This window comes from Dendronephthya gigantea, unplaced genomic scaffold (genome assembly GCF_004324835.1).
Source record: "Dendronephthya gigantea isolate DGI-Jeju-01 unplaced genomic scaffold, DenGig_1.0 000001F, whole genome shotgun sequence".
Classification (NCBI taxonomy): Eukaryota; Metazoa; Cnidaria; class Anthozoa; order Malacalcyonacea; family Nephtheidae; genus Dendronephthya; species Dendronephthya gigantea.
The window spans coordinates 5,597,706-5,612,806 of record NW_021163011.1 but is presented as its reverse complement, the minus strand read 5'-3'; the positions used below and the strand labels follow the sequence as shown (position 1 = coordinate 5,612,806).

At 36.2% G+C, this 15,101-nt stretch overlaps 1 protein-coding gene and 1 pseudogene across 1 annotated transcript; both read right to left on the bottom strand.

Annotated features, from left to right (window-relative positions):
* Positions 1-704: 704 nt before the first annotated feature.
* Positions 705-9,711, bottom strand: LOC114528331 (kinesin-II 85 kDa subunit-like). Its single transcript, XM_028549961.1, has 25 exons — positions 9,615-9,711; positions 9,484-9,538; positions 8,498-8,589; positions 8,336-8,383; positions 8,156-8,239; positions 8,000-8,062; positions 7,758-7,835; positions 7,279-7,358; positions 7,025-7,144; positions 6,735-6,835; positions 6,403-6,463; positions 5,997-6,093; positions 5,842-5,896; positions 5,648-5,730; positions 5,277-5,393; positions 5,010-5,114; positions 4,448-4,537; positions 4,155-4,251; positions 3,874-4,016; positions 3,580-3,639; positions 3,243-3,344; positions 3,014-3,115; positions 2,061-2,165; positions 1,707-1,857; positions 705-1,231 (listed from the first exon to the last, which is right to left on the bottom strand). The coding sequence occupies exons 1-25, from the start codon at positions 9,615-9,617 to the stop codon at positions 1,158-1,160; spliced, it is 2,166 nt and encodes a 721-aa protein (XP_028405762.1). The 5' UTR covers positions 9,618-9,711; the 3' UTR covers positions 705-1,157.
* A 258-nt stretch (positions 9,712-9,969) lies between these two features.
* On the bottom strand, positions 9,970-11,935 carry LOC114527852 (annotated as a pseudogene).
* Positions 11,936-15,101: the final 3,166 nt, after the last annotated feature.

Genomic DNA, 15,101 nt, shown 5'->3' with positions numbered 1-15,101 from the left:
AAACAATTTTTAAACATCCCATCATGCCTGGCGTTTCATCAAAGATTCATCGGCGTCGCAGCTGGGACATGCTCGGGCTGGGGTACCAAAAAGAAACGTCACCAGTAAATGCATCGCTGAATTTCATAAAATCACACACTCTTGATGAACCGGACATTCTCAAATTAAAATTCGGAATCGTTTATAGTGCTGGGCGCTAAAAGGATTTTTATTTCAACACACCGAATTAGCCTTTCTCACGATGACGTTTTTGTGGGTACTTTCAACTCTCTCAAATAGGTTTAGACAACATGAAAAGCAATTTTTTTAGAATCAACAGACCATTTAAAGAATAAATTCAGCCTGAAAATAAAAATAGTCGCCGTTACGAGGTCTTTATGCTGTTGGTTTTGAAAAAAGTACCCAAAAAAAGGCGGCATATTCCTCATCGTAAGAAAGGCTAATAGCATCCGATAGTCTAGATTACTGTGATGCTGATGTATAAAACCCTAGAGTATCATTATCCCCTTGTACTAAACAGGATGTTATTTAACGTCTGCGTGCTGGCTAGCTATATATGGCATCATTACAGTATTTAGTTAAGTTCGTTGAATCGTACTTGAAATAAAAAACCGCATGAACGGTTCGAGGTTGATGTGTTCGAACCATTAACCGTTCTGACCCTGAATGCAAATCAATTAAACATGGAGATACAGTAACCTCGTCTATTGTTTTATTTATTTCGTGCAAGATCACAATACAAGATCACAACGACTAAATAATATGTACAAAGTATAAAACAGTGGATACTTTTGTACCATATGCAGTGGTAGATTCTATTTTATTCTGTATTTACATGAATACAAGGAGTTACATTACCCACACGTTTAAAACTAAGTTAACTTATGACATGACTAACCGTATAGAAGTACTACAGCTATGATGTAAGTAAGTAAATAATCTAAAGAGTAATGAAGACCCTAATATTTCTTCTCTACTCGTGCTAAATATTACATGAGTATATTCCTTGCCGGTGCGAAATATTATTTTCAAAAGATGAATGAAGATAATGAATGACTGATTACCATGCAGTCACGTTTCACGTTATTTTTATACTATAATATATGCATGCATGTAATCGTATTACGCAAGAAGGGAATACAAATCCAAGTTCAGTTTTATGTAGCCAATACATCAGGAGAATCAATCCTGAGTCCTGAAACTGTTAGCTTGTCTTTTATCTCCGCCATATCTGAAAATGAAAAAAATATTTTGTTTTGATGGATATATTCAACAATACATTATTAATACACATTAATAAAATCACCCAGTATATTTTCGGCTTTAAAGAGTGATGGTGTAGAGTAATTTATTTCAAGGTTTACGGTACGTTGGAATCGAAGGCAGAAGGGTTTAAGAATAAGGTGGTGCGTACCGGCCTAAGTGCGGATTTCCCGTTCAGGGCGCTACGCCCGGTCTGGCTACTACATAAAGGCGATTCTCCATTACGTCCGCTCCGCCCGTGCGGGTGAAGCGGACGGTAATGGAGAATCGCCTTAAGTTTCATATCGGGTGAGTGCATGCCTTTGTAAACGGAATTTATTAAACGGAATAATGTAAACGGAACATTATTTAGGGAACGTAACATTTAGGGAACGTAAATATTATTTCTGATTATACATCCAATTTTCATGCAAAAGAAAAAGACATATTACAATGTTAGTTACCTAGTTTTAACTGCTGATTTTCAAACATAAGATCTTGATTTGTCGCAGAGAGAAAAACCGCATCTTGTATGGCTTCTTCGAGCAATGATCGATATCGTTGTTCAATTGCTAACTTTTGTTCTTCAAAGACATCACGATAGTTTCTGAAGGTCTAGAAAGGAAGATAAATTAATAATGAATGACGCACCGATACAGCGGTACTTGAAGCAAATGAGATGAATCTGCGTGAAAGATAAACTGACATCATGTAAACTCGAATGGAACGAGAGCTGGATCACACAAGATTAGAGACTAAAAGAAAGATAACTAAAGGATAACCTATGAATATCAGCCAATAATATTATTCGGACTAACCTGAAAGTTCTGCAACTGTTGTATTTCCGTTTCTTCTTTGTGTTGCTTATAAGCAAGCTCGAGATCGCTTTGTAATCTTTTCTTTTCATTTTCAAGAGCCTGGATCTGACAGAACAAATTAATTGAAATTGTACTATTAACTCGAAGGGTCATGTTGGAAGATCTTCCTACACTGGCCTGATAGTCTTCACAGACATGTAGAAAACTGAATGCAGTCGATAAAAACGATTAAGATATTGAACGTGCAATATTATAGTATTTTTTTCTACTGCATTTACAGTATAAGTAAGGACTAAGCGAAGAAGATTCGAAACAGAATTAAAATTCAACTCATTGTATTTGGGTCTCCCGACAGTTAATTTGAAGGGTTAGCCAACTAATTTATTCTGAAGGTAAAAATAGAAACAAAAGCCGTCGAGTCGCCGCGTAATATAAAATATGGTTTAACATCAAACAGATTATTTCGCCAAAGTCAACGATCGATATTATTCTAATAATTTCTCGTTAATATTTTATGACGTTTGCGGTCAAATTGAGCTAAATATAAGCAAAACTGCATGTTGTGAATAATCAAGGACTTGTATATATATGTTGATAATCACGGACTTGGTGTTGTCAAACGGCTCCGACATAGCTATCACTTGTTCTACTGCATGAGCTTGAGTGACTAATGTTCTTTATGTGTAAATAGTTCAGTGGAGGTTTGGTCCTAACTATATTAAGAACTGTGGCCATCTGTTTAAACTTGTACTATCTTACTATATCTTCGATATGTGAAAACATCTTAATATATTTTGAAAAACATAGAAAAATCATCAGTATCATCTCCACGTGACGTCAAACGTGCAAAAAACAAAGATAAAAGGAGAGGACCGTCTCTGAAAGATTGTTTTGATTGTTGGAATTATAGGTTTCACGCAAATGTCGCATAGACAACACAGGCATTATTCTACCTTTAGAGACATTACAGCCCTTTCTGCCTTTAATTCGACAATTTCCATTTCAAGTTTGACGCCATTTTCTGTGCTATATACTGTCCCTTCAGCACCTTTTAACTAGAAGAACACAAAAACAACATCTCTCAACATCAATAAATCGTCTTTTGGATTGCAACATTTCTAAATTTTAAAATACACCTAATGCTATATATAGCTGTCAGAGATAATATCACTAAGAAAGAACCTGTAAGTCTGCCTTTTCTTGTTCACTCTCCATTTTAATTCTATCAGCTTCTTCAACCAAAGTGGCTGCATTGTCTTTCTCGTATCGGTCTCTCTGTTCACTCTAAATTCAAGAAGCAAACACTGATACATTTTGATGCTGAAACATTGATTTTTGCAGGTACGGGCCTATGTTGGATGATTACGTTCGCAGACAGTTCATTGCCAAGAGGGTTCATGACAACAAACGTCCAGTGATGAGTTATTATCCAGTTCTTCACTGAGCCTTTCCTTTTTAACTATACGCAAAAGGGTATTAAAGAGTTTGATGCAACCGGTCACAGTTTGTAAACATTTACCTGAAGGCGCTGGCGAAGTTCTGTGTTTCCCTTTAAAAACGATGTTTGACTCTTTGCTTCCTGAAAATATGAAAAAATCTAATTAAATAAAAGTTTCTTCATGATATTGCAGCTGTGATAGTGATGTTGAAACCCTGCTGGTTATCATGCACTCAATTAATGTGATTAATGTAATGATTTATGGTACAGTTCTCAAGATATCCCTTAGTTCATGTTTATTGAGAATCTAAGTAAGCTTCTAGAATACATGCGCGAACGAGGCGATAGTTTTAAACTATTCATCTTTATTCTTACTTCTTTCTCGATTTTTTGTTTCTCCTGATTTTCCTTCAGTTGGTGTTTAATTCTCTTAAGATTATCATTTTCCTGTTTCAATCTTTCTTTCATTTCCTGGATTTCCGATATTTTGTTTTTACTTTCTTCCTCTTTATTTTTACCTGCTCAAAAGTAATGGATTTTCATAATTTTATTATCATTTCTGTGGAATTATATTTCGCAATTACACCTGAGCTAAAAAACTACGCTTATATAATATACTTTTAAAAAATATATATTACGTAATAAACGAGGTTTACCTGACTCAACTAGTTTTGAATATTCAGTAATTTTAATTTGTAGTTCATCCTTCATTTCGTCGACAATTCGTCGTCTTTCCTTGTACTCAATCATCAACTAAACATAGATAATAGATTTATTCTCATCCTACGAAAGAACATACATGACGCTTACTTTAGGAATTTATCAAGTGAAAAATCACGCAGCCGTACGATTTCTCCTAATTGGATTATTACTGAGGTACTAACCAATGATTCCGAGCAGTATAGAGTTCATTAAGTTTTGTTTTCATAGATTTGTCGCTTGCATTTACCTGATCCTTTTCCTTTCGCAGTAAAGCGAGCTTTTCTTGAATCTCTTTATTCTCTTTCTTTATCGAGTCAAATACCCAACCAAGAATACCCTGGATACGAATGAGTACAGGCGAACAAAATTAATACATCTTGAAGTATTTAAGAAAGGCTACAAGGCATGCAGCCTCAGAGCTATTTCTCTCAATGTGCAAACAGATTATGACACATCGTTTTAGGGCCGACTGACTTTTACATAATAATTGCTAATAATTTATCCAGTTTGATAGTATAGAAGCACCATTGCCAGATATGTGCCTGGAGGGAACCGTATTTGTATAATGAATAGATAAACATATTGCTTTATAAGAGCCAATCAATCCACGTTTAAGAAATTCTAATAGTAACGTTTCGTGTTCATCATGTGTGTCAAACCACACGTCATTTACATCGTAATCCTAATCATTTCGTAATCCTATCCTCTTAGTTTGACGACGTCGTAGGATGAACGAAATCTTCAGGAACCTAAATTGTTTGACGTTGGGTTCCCCCAGTAGCTAACAGCTTCACTGTCGTCATAAATACCTTGTTTGCTAAGTTAATTCGTCTTTCCTCCTCGTATCGATGTGAAAGTCGCTCTTTTTCTTCCCAAGTCTGTCTCTTCGCCACTTGCAGCTCTCGAACCTTTTCCTGCAAAAGTTAAATATTAAACTGCATGGTATGTACTCTATACAATACGTACCAGTATGATGGTGGCATGTACGATAAGTGCATGGTATATACTCTAATACAGTACCAGTACGATGGTAGTATGTACTCTAATTAATAGAGAACTAGTATGTAGGGTAGTACCTCCATTTGTAAAACATCATCTCTTTCTGGACTTTTAGTGAACTTCTTATCAATTAATTTATCACGAAGACGTGAGATTTCTGCTCGAAGTTCTTCAATCACTTCAATGTTATCAATCTAGAAATGATAAAAAGCGACATTTATTAGGCCACGTATGCAAAATGTAAATCTCCTTTACTTTACAATATGTAACAGCCTCATTCCCAGGCTCTTTAAAGTACTTCGCGGAGAAAGCACTGAGAGCGCGATGCCGCGAAGTACTTCAAGGGGGGTCTGGGAACGAGGCTGAATATGTAACATGTGAAGGTATTAAATATTACATTAACCGATTCTTCGTTATTACTTCCATTTTTCAAATAGTTCCAGCTTACCTTGTTTTTGGTGATACTGTTCTGTATATTTCTTACTTTAGATGCAATTTGTAATGTAGACAATGTCTCATGGAAATCAGCGTCTGGTAAATAAAAGTTTTGTGAATAAAATTTAAGAACCCTGTATCAAAAACAATTGAAGCATACAAAAATTGCAACAAAAACAAAGAAAAAAGCCCAAAAATGAAAATAACCTGCTGGTGATACCGCAGCGATGAAAAATGTTTGACAATTTCCGCCAAAAGATTCCTATGTATCAAAAAATTGTAGAACAAAATATTTTTTGCCGCACTCAACAGAAGGTATCAACCATTCCTTTGCAAAATATACAGCAGGCATAACAGCTCACCTGAAGGAGACTGGTTAGTTTCGATTGATCATAAACAACCTGATTTGCACGATTTGATTCTGATATTGTTGAAATGACATTCGTCAATGAATTTATGCTTAAATATAAAATATTTATTTCATAGGGATCTGATTACTGATGGTTACAGATAACGCAACAAATTGATTTAGTTCAGGATTAGTTTCTGTTATTGTTATTGGCCGCTTACAGGTTAATTCTAGTTTTTTTTTAACTAAAACGAAATAACTTTTTGTCAACGTTATATTATACGTAGACAATCCAAAATGTGTTCTCGATTGTCTATATGTATTAACAATTAATTCGATATTGAGCTACAGAACGATAGGCATTTAGTGATAACCATGCATACGATGTGACCAATGCAAACGCCTTCAAGTAAATCTACCTTTTCTCGATGGAGCTGGAATCTTGATGTTTCTCAAGACTTTCAGGAAAATGATCAGAGTCTAAATAGTTAATAAAAAGCGGTTTGCTTGTCGTACTTGATTAATTAAAATATATTGATGAAATAAATGGAGATATGCATGTTACATCATTTGCAGGATAACGCAATATTTTTGTCTTAATCGGCGGATTTGACACGATTATCCTCTTCGAACGCAATAATACTTAAATTTCAACAAGAAATGGACCAAGTTCTGATTTTTATTTCATTACCATATCATTATATAGTTTAAAAAACGTCATTAGAGTAAATGCAGGCATGCAGAAGGCTACCTGCTAAATTGACAATTGTTAGCTTTGCTTTCAATCCTTGGTGATCTGGTTTACTGAGATCTTTTTTCTGGATATCAATACTGAACACTAAACTGCCTCGCCTATATAAATAGCATAATACACGGTTAAGAAAAAATTACTGTACTCTAATGCAAAGACTATAAAACAATCAGAGTACTGGTTCAGAACACTTCCGAGAAGGTAACTTTTTCTATATTTCTAGGTATTCCCATAAAAAGAGCGGTTGAAACAGTTGCATAACGTAAACAAGAATTATACATTTCCCTTACCTAAAGTCGTTGTTTTGCTCTTGATTTGACAGAATCTTATTAACTCTGTTGCCTTGTTCAAAAAGTTCTTGCATGTCCTCACCATTGACGCAAACGAGTTCAGACAAACCATCAACAAAGCTGTGGTGGACATTAATAACGACGACGTGATTCAATATAACTTCATACATAATTTCTCGTTTGGTCGAATGTTTTTAAATGTTGCCTGATATTTTGTGTGTTAAATTATAACTATAACAAGCTCATCAACTTACACTCCAAGCTGAGCATTTTTGCTAACTTTTAAATCCTGACCACTGGGATTCAAAAGATCATGAAGAATATCCTGATAAACCTGAAAGATGCAATATGCATGCAATTGGCTATGGCAGATGGATATTATACGAGGTGCCTGTGCCACGAGAAGAAACTTAATTGTCACCGTGTTGAGTCCCCAACAAAAATGACTATGAAAATTGATAGCAAAATTTCCAGGGAAATAAATAACGAGAATCAGGCTACACATGAGCTACACATTTTTTGAGTTCCTTAATTTCCAATGTAATTATGTAAGTATTTGTTTCAAGGATTTTCTTTAGACATAATCTGAATAATGTAATTGACCAAACATGTTAATGTAAAGATTGTGATTGTGCAGACGAAAGTCGTTAATTTAGCCTATTTTTTTGAATAATGGAGGCCCACACGTGAACGATTGACGGGAGCTCATTATTACGCGAAACCTTTCCTGTACCTCTGCATACGAGACTGTTGTAAAAAACTGGATATTTGAAGCTGATTCGTCGATCAATCTAAACAATTCTTTGCAAATCTAAAGGAAAGATTCGTTGTTAAAAAATAAATTTTTAAATAAACAGCAAAAGGTCCACTCCGAGCTAATTCGTAATCTGCACTTTCATTTGTTTATATTAATGTACAATTCTTATAAAAATGTAAATTTATTCAACTCTGTATGCAGAATTCAACTGCACTTACCATAGGAACTATTCCAACATCATCATGACCACCAGCAAATGTAAATTCTTTTCCAGAATATTTCTAAAAAAAATGTCATATTAGTCCACTGCTGGTTCATGCCAATTAAAGTAAGCACCCTTTAAAATATAAAGAACATGCATTGTAGTGTATTACCTGCCCATAAATGACCAACGTGGAATTAATTCCATTGACAATATTCGTAACTGCTGGAATTCCGATATCTTTAAAGATCTGTTCCTGAAATTAACATTATACAAACCATATATAAAACCATGATGTCTATACAAAGTACTGGGCTGTGAAGAGACAGAGGGCTACCAGAAATATACTTACATTTTTTGTATCCCAAAAGTAATTGTTGTCAAAAGTGAAAATATGTTCCTATGATTGAGAAAGTATAAATCTTAAATGTGTCATATATATTGTAAATACAAAAAGACTTTTACAAGTTGGAACATAATTATGGGCTAAAAATTTTTTTTTCATAATTTTCACCTTTGTGCCTGCAGTATTTCCAGGATTATGTATAACTACTTTCTCTCCATTTATCTTTATTATTCTTGTGGATGCCTTAGCCTTTTCACTTTCTAGAAATTCATGCACAAATTTATGATAAATGTGGTGGATAGCTACATAATTATATAATAAAGTAACAAAATTATATAAATGTCCTGATGCACCCCCTGGTTGATCCACATTAGCCTACACAACATTATGTAGTTAATTATCACATAGGCAATGACAAAAGTACACAAAATAATAAGTACATAATATACATATATTATATACAAGTACATTATGTATGTTGAGCCCACTAGGTACAAAATTTTACCCATGTAATTTTGGAATTCTATACCTTTAATTAGTCAACTGTATGCACATTTAAGTAATAGACATAAAACAACTGTTTTCTATGTGAGGAAAATGTTCAAATGTTGGGGGAAAACTGCATAAAGTCAATCAGAATCTATTGCCTGTCATTAATTTGCTGGCAACTCTAGCACTATAGCTGGTGGTATAGGAGTGGGGTCGTTTTTCTGTCTCCCAGGCACATGTCCATTGTGATAGCACCAATTTAGCATTGTTAACTCAAAAGAGATGAGAGGAATCATTTGCAAAAGAGAGATTTGTAACCTAGCTCCGTCTCACCACCATGAGCTGGGAGCTAGATATCTCAATCAGACTACTGGAAATGCTTGGCAGAGTTAATCAATGTGGTGTTTAAAAACCATGCAATGGAAAACCATTATATGGATCAATCTTTTTATTCTTGCTAGGGCCAGTTAGAACACATATTGTGTACATTTTGTACATCTATCCTAACACAAAAATTTGCAAACATTTTTTTGGTGAGCACAGTCACAAATTTGGAATCAGGAAAAATCACGACCATATCTTACTGTTCTAAATCCTTGAACGTATTGCTACGGACGGTATAGTAAATATTAATAATACCACGGAACATCAGCTAGTATACTTGCCATTAAAGGGTCGACATCGTACCGCTACATTGACATTCTTCTTGCCGCTAGAGGTCTAGAATAAACGAAAACATCAAACGGCGTAGTAAAAAGGTTTTGTGTCAAAACGAAACTATTTCGTATTTTCTTACCATTATTTCAGTATTTCTTCCGGTGAATTTCACTGGCAGGTTACGCAGGAATGTTCCAATCTATCCCATTCTCTTATAAATTTATAATTTTCTTGTTTTTGTTGTGGCAACTGCAACTGGCAACTTGAAATGCGCCTGCGAATTGTAGTTGATATGGATAATTTCGCGAATACTTTATGTGACTCTTCATTATTATGTATCAAAATTTATTATTAGCACGCTTAGTTTTCCAGTTTTATTCCAATATTAAATACTAATATACTAATGTTTGTTTGCTCTCAGCTAAAAGACCTCAGCTTGCCACCTGAAAAACCTAAAAAGAGGAAAAACGACAAATATCTCGCATTTCCTTGAGCATTCTCATACCACTTAGATGTTGTTTATGCAAGACATTCTACATAGCTCACTGTCAAAGAGCACTGACGTCTCTAACAAATGCATGAAAACCATTTTTCCATAGTTTTTAAACCATCTCTAATGACTTCAATTTTTAATTTTCTCAGACTATTGAATGTTTTACAATTCGTACCAAATTTTATTTTACCGATCCAATAAACTTCTAATTCTTAACTAAACTTCTTAATACCCTTGAAAAGCAGTTATCATTCGTAGGGATAGTGGCTTCAAGGTTTTAACGCTGCTTCAACCATAGCTGGATAGTTCGGTGTTCCACATCCAGTTACCGGATCCCAACCAACGAAGGCATAGAACCCGTGATCAGGTCCCCCACAACCTTTATTATACCCACTTGTTGTATCATGCAAGGATTTCATGTTAGAATAGAGAAACGGATTTATAAATCCCATTGGAGATTTGTTATTTTGCAAGCGCATATCATTCACGAGAGAAATAATTCCAGCGACTGTTGGGGTAGATGCGGAAGTGCCCATTACATCTGGTAGTGGGACAAGGTCGTTAACAATCCAATAATGATGGCAAACTGCGGATATATCTGGGTAGCCACGTCCTGTCTTGCTGTATAATGAAGCCTTGGGTAATTTTCCAGAATTTTGTAGGTAATAGTTTACAGCAGATTCTTGATAACTTGGTCGTTTGAAGACATTGCTAAATCCACCTCCACTAATCTCATGACCATATTCACCATCCATACCAAATCGGTTATTGAATCCGGTCCCTCCAACAGCGGTTACATAAGGACTCGAACTGGGAAATTCTGGGCGGAATTTGTTTTTGTGGCATCCAGCTCCATCGTCTCCACTTGCGAACAAGATAGTGATGCCTCGTACTCCAGCTTTCATAAATTCAACATTGATACGGTTCATGTAATCAACTGACAATGAATCTTCGTTATCGCCGTAACTAACACTGAAAACATTCGGCACCTCGCTCATATTCCCTATCGCGATAATCCATTCCAAAAACGGTTCCTGACTTTCATGTCTTCCTGCTGTACTCCAGAACCACGTAGAAATGTTCGCACCCAGGCTCATGATGTATTGCACATCAAGACTGGCTTCGATACCAGACCGTCCGTTATTCGGACCAACAACTTTAGCGACGTCAGAATGATGCGTAAATCCACGTCCAAATATTGCAAAAAATTCTTTCAAATCAGCAGGACTGTAGTATTCCTCCAGAAATTGTGCAACAGCTTGTTTATTGTTAGGATGCGTACCTACTTTGTCTGCAACGTTATATCTCGAGCGCAATAAAGTTGGATATACTTGACTATGAGCTCCTCCTATTTCAGCACGTTCGCTTGATGCGAATTCAAAACTCTTTAAGGCAGGAAAACGCAATGAACCACTAACAAAGTCTAAATGCTTTGCGACTTCTCTCGGAACACTATAATGCGTAATAGAACGTATCACCGATTTTGACGTTGCTTTGTGATGAAAACGATAGAACCTGGCCCCATTCAATAAGATTTCAGCAATCACTGATGATATTTCGCAGATGATATAGTCTAAATTCATAGTCTCGTGACAATGTTTACTATCAACGCCGCCTTCTTGCAACCACGACTTTACCACATTCATTGACTCGTCCGCTGGCTTCACCAAATTATTAATTTCTTTCATATTTAGATGACGTCCATACTCTTCAGATTTCGGGTCTGAAACGCTCCAGAAAATTTCCTCCAATTTCGCAAGATTTTGATGTTTAATAGCAAATGCGAGGCGGACTTTTTCATTGAAAACTCGATGGGTTAATTTCCAGCCTGCAGATTTCCAATGCTCGATATCGTGGTCCACCTCTAAGAACACTCGTTTATCATTTGAGAACGGGATTGCAATAATTTTTGGCAATAAAATTGCTAAAATGAAAAAATGTCCACTTGACAACATTGTTTCTCCACTGAAGTATTGCACCTTTGATTGCACCAGGTTCGCAAACGTCACATAATACCACTTATGCCACACTCTATGTCAGCTTTATTTAATGACACATGTCAAAATGTCATTTACTCCAATATCAGCCCTACTCTAGTTCTCGCGTTAAGTTTTATAACTATGGTTGTTCCTTTCCTTGTATATTCTGATTTGAGCAAAAATTTAGCTCACTGAATGTCTAACCATCATGTCTACTTTTCAGCTATGGCTGATGACGAAAGTAGAACAATATGTTCTGCTGCTATGAATATCGCGATATTCATTTGTCGGAAATGAAACACGGTGAAACCGAAAATGGCATCTACAGCCAACGGGAAAAAAACCTAATAGCGAGCTGGTTGATCAGGCTGATCAGCGCTTAATTAAAGGTATAGTGCGTAATAGATTCATATGAACTTTAGATATAGATGGCATACTTTGAGAAGTATTCAGACCAAAGTTGGCTTAACTGCCAATGACAATAATTCAGTTGACGGAGAACAATTTTGTTTGTAAAATAATAGGGTGCTGAAACGTAAGCCAAAAGAGTGCATTCTTTGTCTTTTCACAGCTTACACAATTACAATGTTGGATTTTAAAAGGGGGGGATCAGCTTCAACTCCCTCAAATTGGAACTAGTGATCATAATACTATTATTATCAAGACATGTCTCCCTAGACCACAGAAGCCAGATAACAGCCCTATTTCGAAAAGAGACCTTAGATATAGTAATTTGCAAAGATTTGGCCAATGGATTACATCGTGTGTCTGGTCACCTGTCTTCCATGTCCACGAGTGTGAACAGAAATACCAACTATTTTATGATACTATAACCAATATGTTGGAAATGTTCTTGCCTATTTTACGTACAAAAGTAAGACAATCTGATAAACCATGGATGACTTCTTCACTTAAAAGTTCTATACGTAATCGCTAAAAAGCACTTTATAATGCCGGTAAATCTTCGACAATGTTTAAGTACTGGCGTAATAAAGTTATTATGGACGTCAAGTCTGCTCAAACCAAATATTACGCCTTATCAGTCAATAAATTAAAACAAGGCAGTTCATCGAAATGGTGGAAAGAAGTTAAGTCTATTGGTGGTCTTTCCTCCCGAGACTTGTGGCACCATCAACTGCTGTCCCCTGATAACCCCACCAGTCAACACCTTGTTGAATCAATAAACAAGTTTTTTATTAGCCTGACCTCGCATTTCACCCCCCTTGAGCCAATTACAGCGACCCAATTGGATGTCCCTACCTCCTTTCTAGTAGACACGTATCAAGTTTATCAAGCTCTACGTAAGATCAACACCAACAAATCTCCCGGCCCGGACTTAATCCCCAACAAAATCCTTAAAATGTTTGCCTTTGAGCTCTCTCCCGTAATTGCTGATGTGTATAATTCATCCCTCACGCAGGGCGTGTTTCCCTCCCTGCTAAAGTTGTATTTGTCCGTCCGATCCCTAAAGAACTTCCTCCTACATCAATTGACAATGATTTGAGACCAATCTCCTTGACTTCGCAAATTTCAAAAATTATGGAAATATTTACATTCCACTCGTTGATGTCTCAAGTAATAGACCAACTTGATCGTAAGCAATTCGCACTGCCGAACAAATCAACTACCCATGCCCTGGTGTACCCTCTTCATTAAATTTATGCTGCCTTGGACGGTGGTCATAACTCCATCAGATTGTTTTTCGCTGATTTCAGGAAGGGTTTTGATTTAGTGGACCATAACTCTATCATAAACGAATTAGAAAGTCTTAATGTCCACCCTGTCCTTATTCGCTGGATTGCAGCGTTTTTGACCAACCGTCAACAATGTGTTAAAATTGATAACTATCAGTCTTCGTGGAAAAGTACCAATGGAGGCTTACCCCAAGGAACATGTTTGGGCCCTCTTCTATTTGCTATATTGGTCAACCCATTATTGAAAGACTGGAATGGTCGTTTAAAATTTGTTGATGATGCAACAACATTGGAAGTTATCCCAAGGTGCTCTCCAAGTATATCGCCTCTAGTTGTTGATGAAATCTCTTTATTTTCATCCGCTCGTGGAATGGAGCTCAACCCCAAAAAATGCAAAGAAATGATTATAAATTTTCTTCAATACCGAATTCCATGTGACCAATCTATTTTCACTAACGGACTATGCGTTGAGAGAGTTCACAGCTTTAAGCTTTTGGGTGTCTACCTGTCAGATGATCTTACTTGGAATATCCACGTTGACCATATTTTGAAGAAAGCTAATTCCAGACTTTTTGCTCTCCGATTATTGAAGAAGGCTGGTTTGGATTCCACTAATCTTATAACCATTTATAGCTCAGTTATTCGGTCAATACTTGAGTATGCATGCCCAGTATGGGCTGCTCTTCCTGATTACTTATCCTTACATCTTGAGTCGATTCAAAAGCGAGCACTCAAGATTATATATCCTGACAAATCTTATTACAAAGCATTGCAGACCTCTAAGCTCGAAAGCCTGGAATATCGACGTGATCAATTGTGTCAAAGATTTATTAAATCAACCAGGAAGAAAGCATGTAAAAATAATCCAGTCTACAACATAATCAGACCTTCCCAGCTCTTTAATGAACATGATTATTTCCTACGTAGACCAAATACTAGTGAAATTGTGAGAACTAATACTGAACGCTTCCACAACTTTATTACTATTAAACATACGTAATCGTTCTAGTTTACACATTAGATCTTTATAGTTGTAAATATATAATATAATTTCTATCTTATATATTGTAGACCAGTATAATTGTTTGTATACGTATATACTTGTTATATTGTAAATAATTATGTAACTAGTTTATAACATAGGGACAATTGTGTAATTCAGTCTATACTGCAAAGCAATTGATTCATAAACAGATATCATTATTATAATACGCCATTTTCCGGCAGACTCGACCATGGTCGAATTAGCCGTTTTCTGGCGGACTCGACCATGATAGAATTAGCCGTTTTCCGGCGAACTCGACCATGGTCGAATACGCCATTTTCCGGCGGACTGGACCATGGTCGAATTCGCCATTTTCCGGCAGACTCGACCATGGTCGAATACACCATTTTCCGGCAAACTCGACCATGGTCGGGCCAATTTCCGGCAAACTCGACCATGGTCGGGCCAATTTCCG

Excerpts from the sequence above, each read along its gene's own strand:
- LOC114528331 (XM_028549961.1), bottom strand. Across the intron at positions 5,115-5,276 it reads ATGATGTTTTACAAATGGAG|GAAAAGGTTCGAGAGCTGCA; the intron begins GTACTACCCTAC and ends TAACTTTTGCAG. Across the intron at positions 1,858-2,060 it reads AACAGTTGCAGAACTTTCAG|ACCTTCAGAAACTATCGTGA; the intron begins GTTAGTCCGAAT and ends CTTCCTTTCTAG.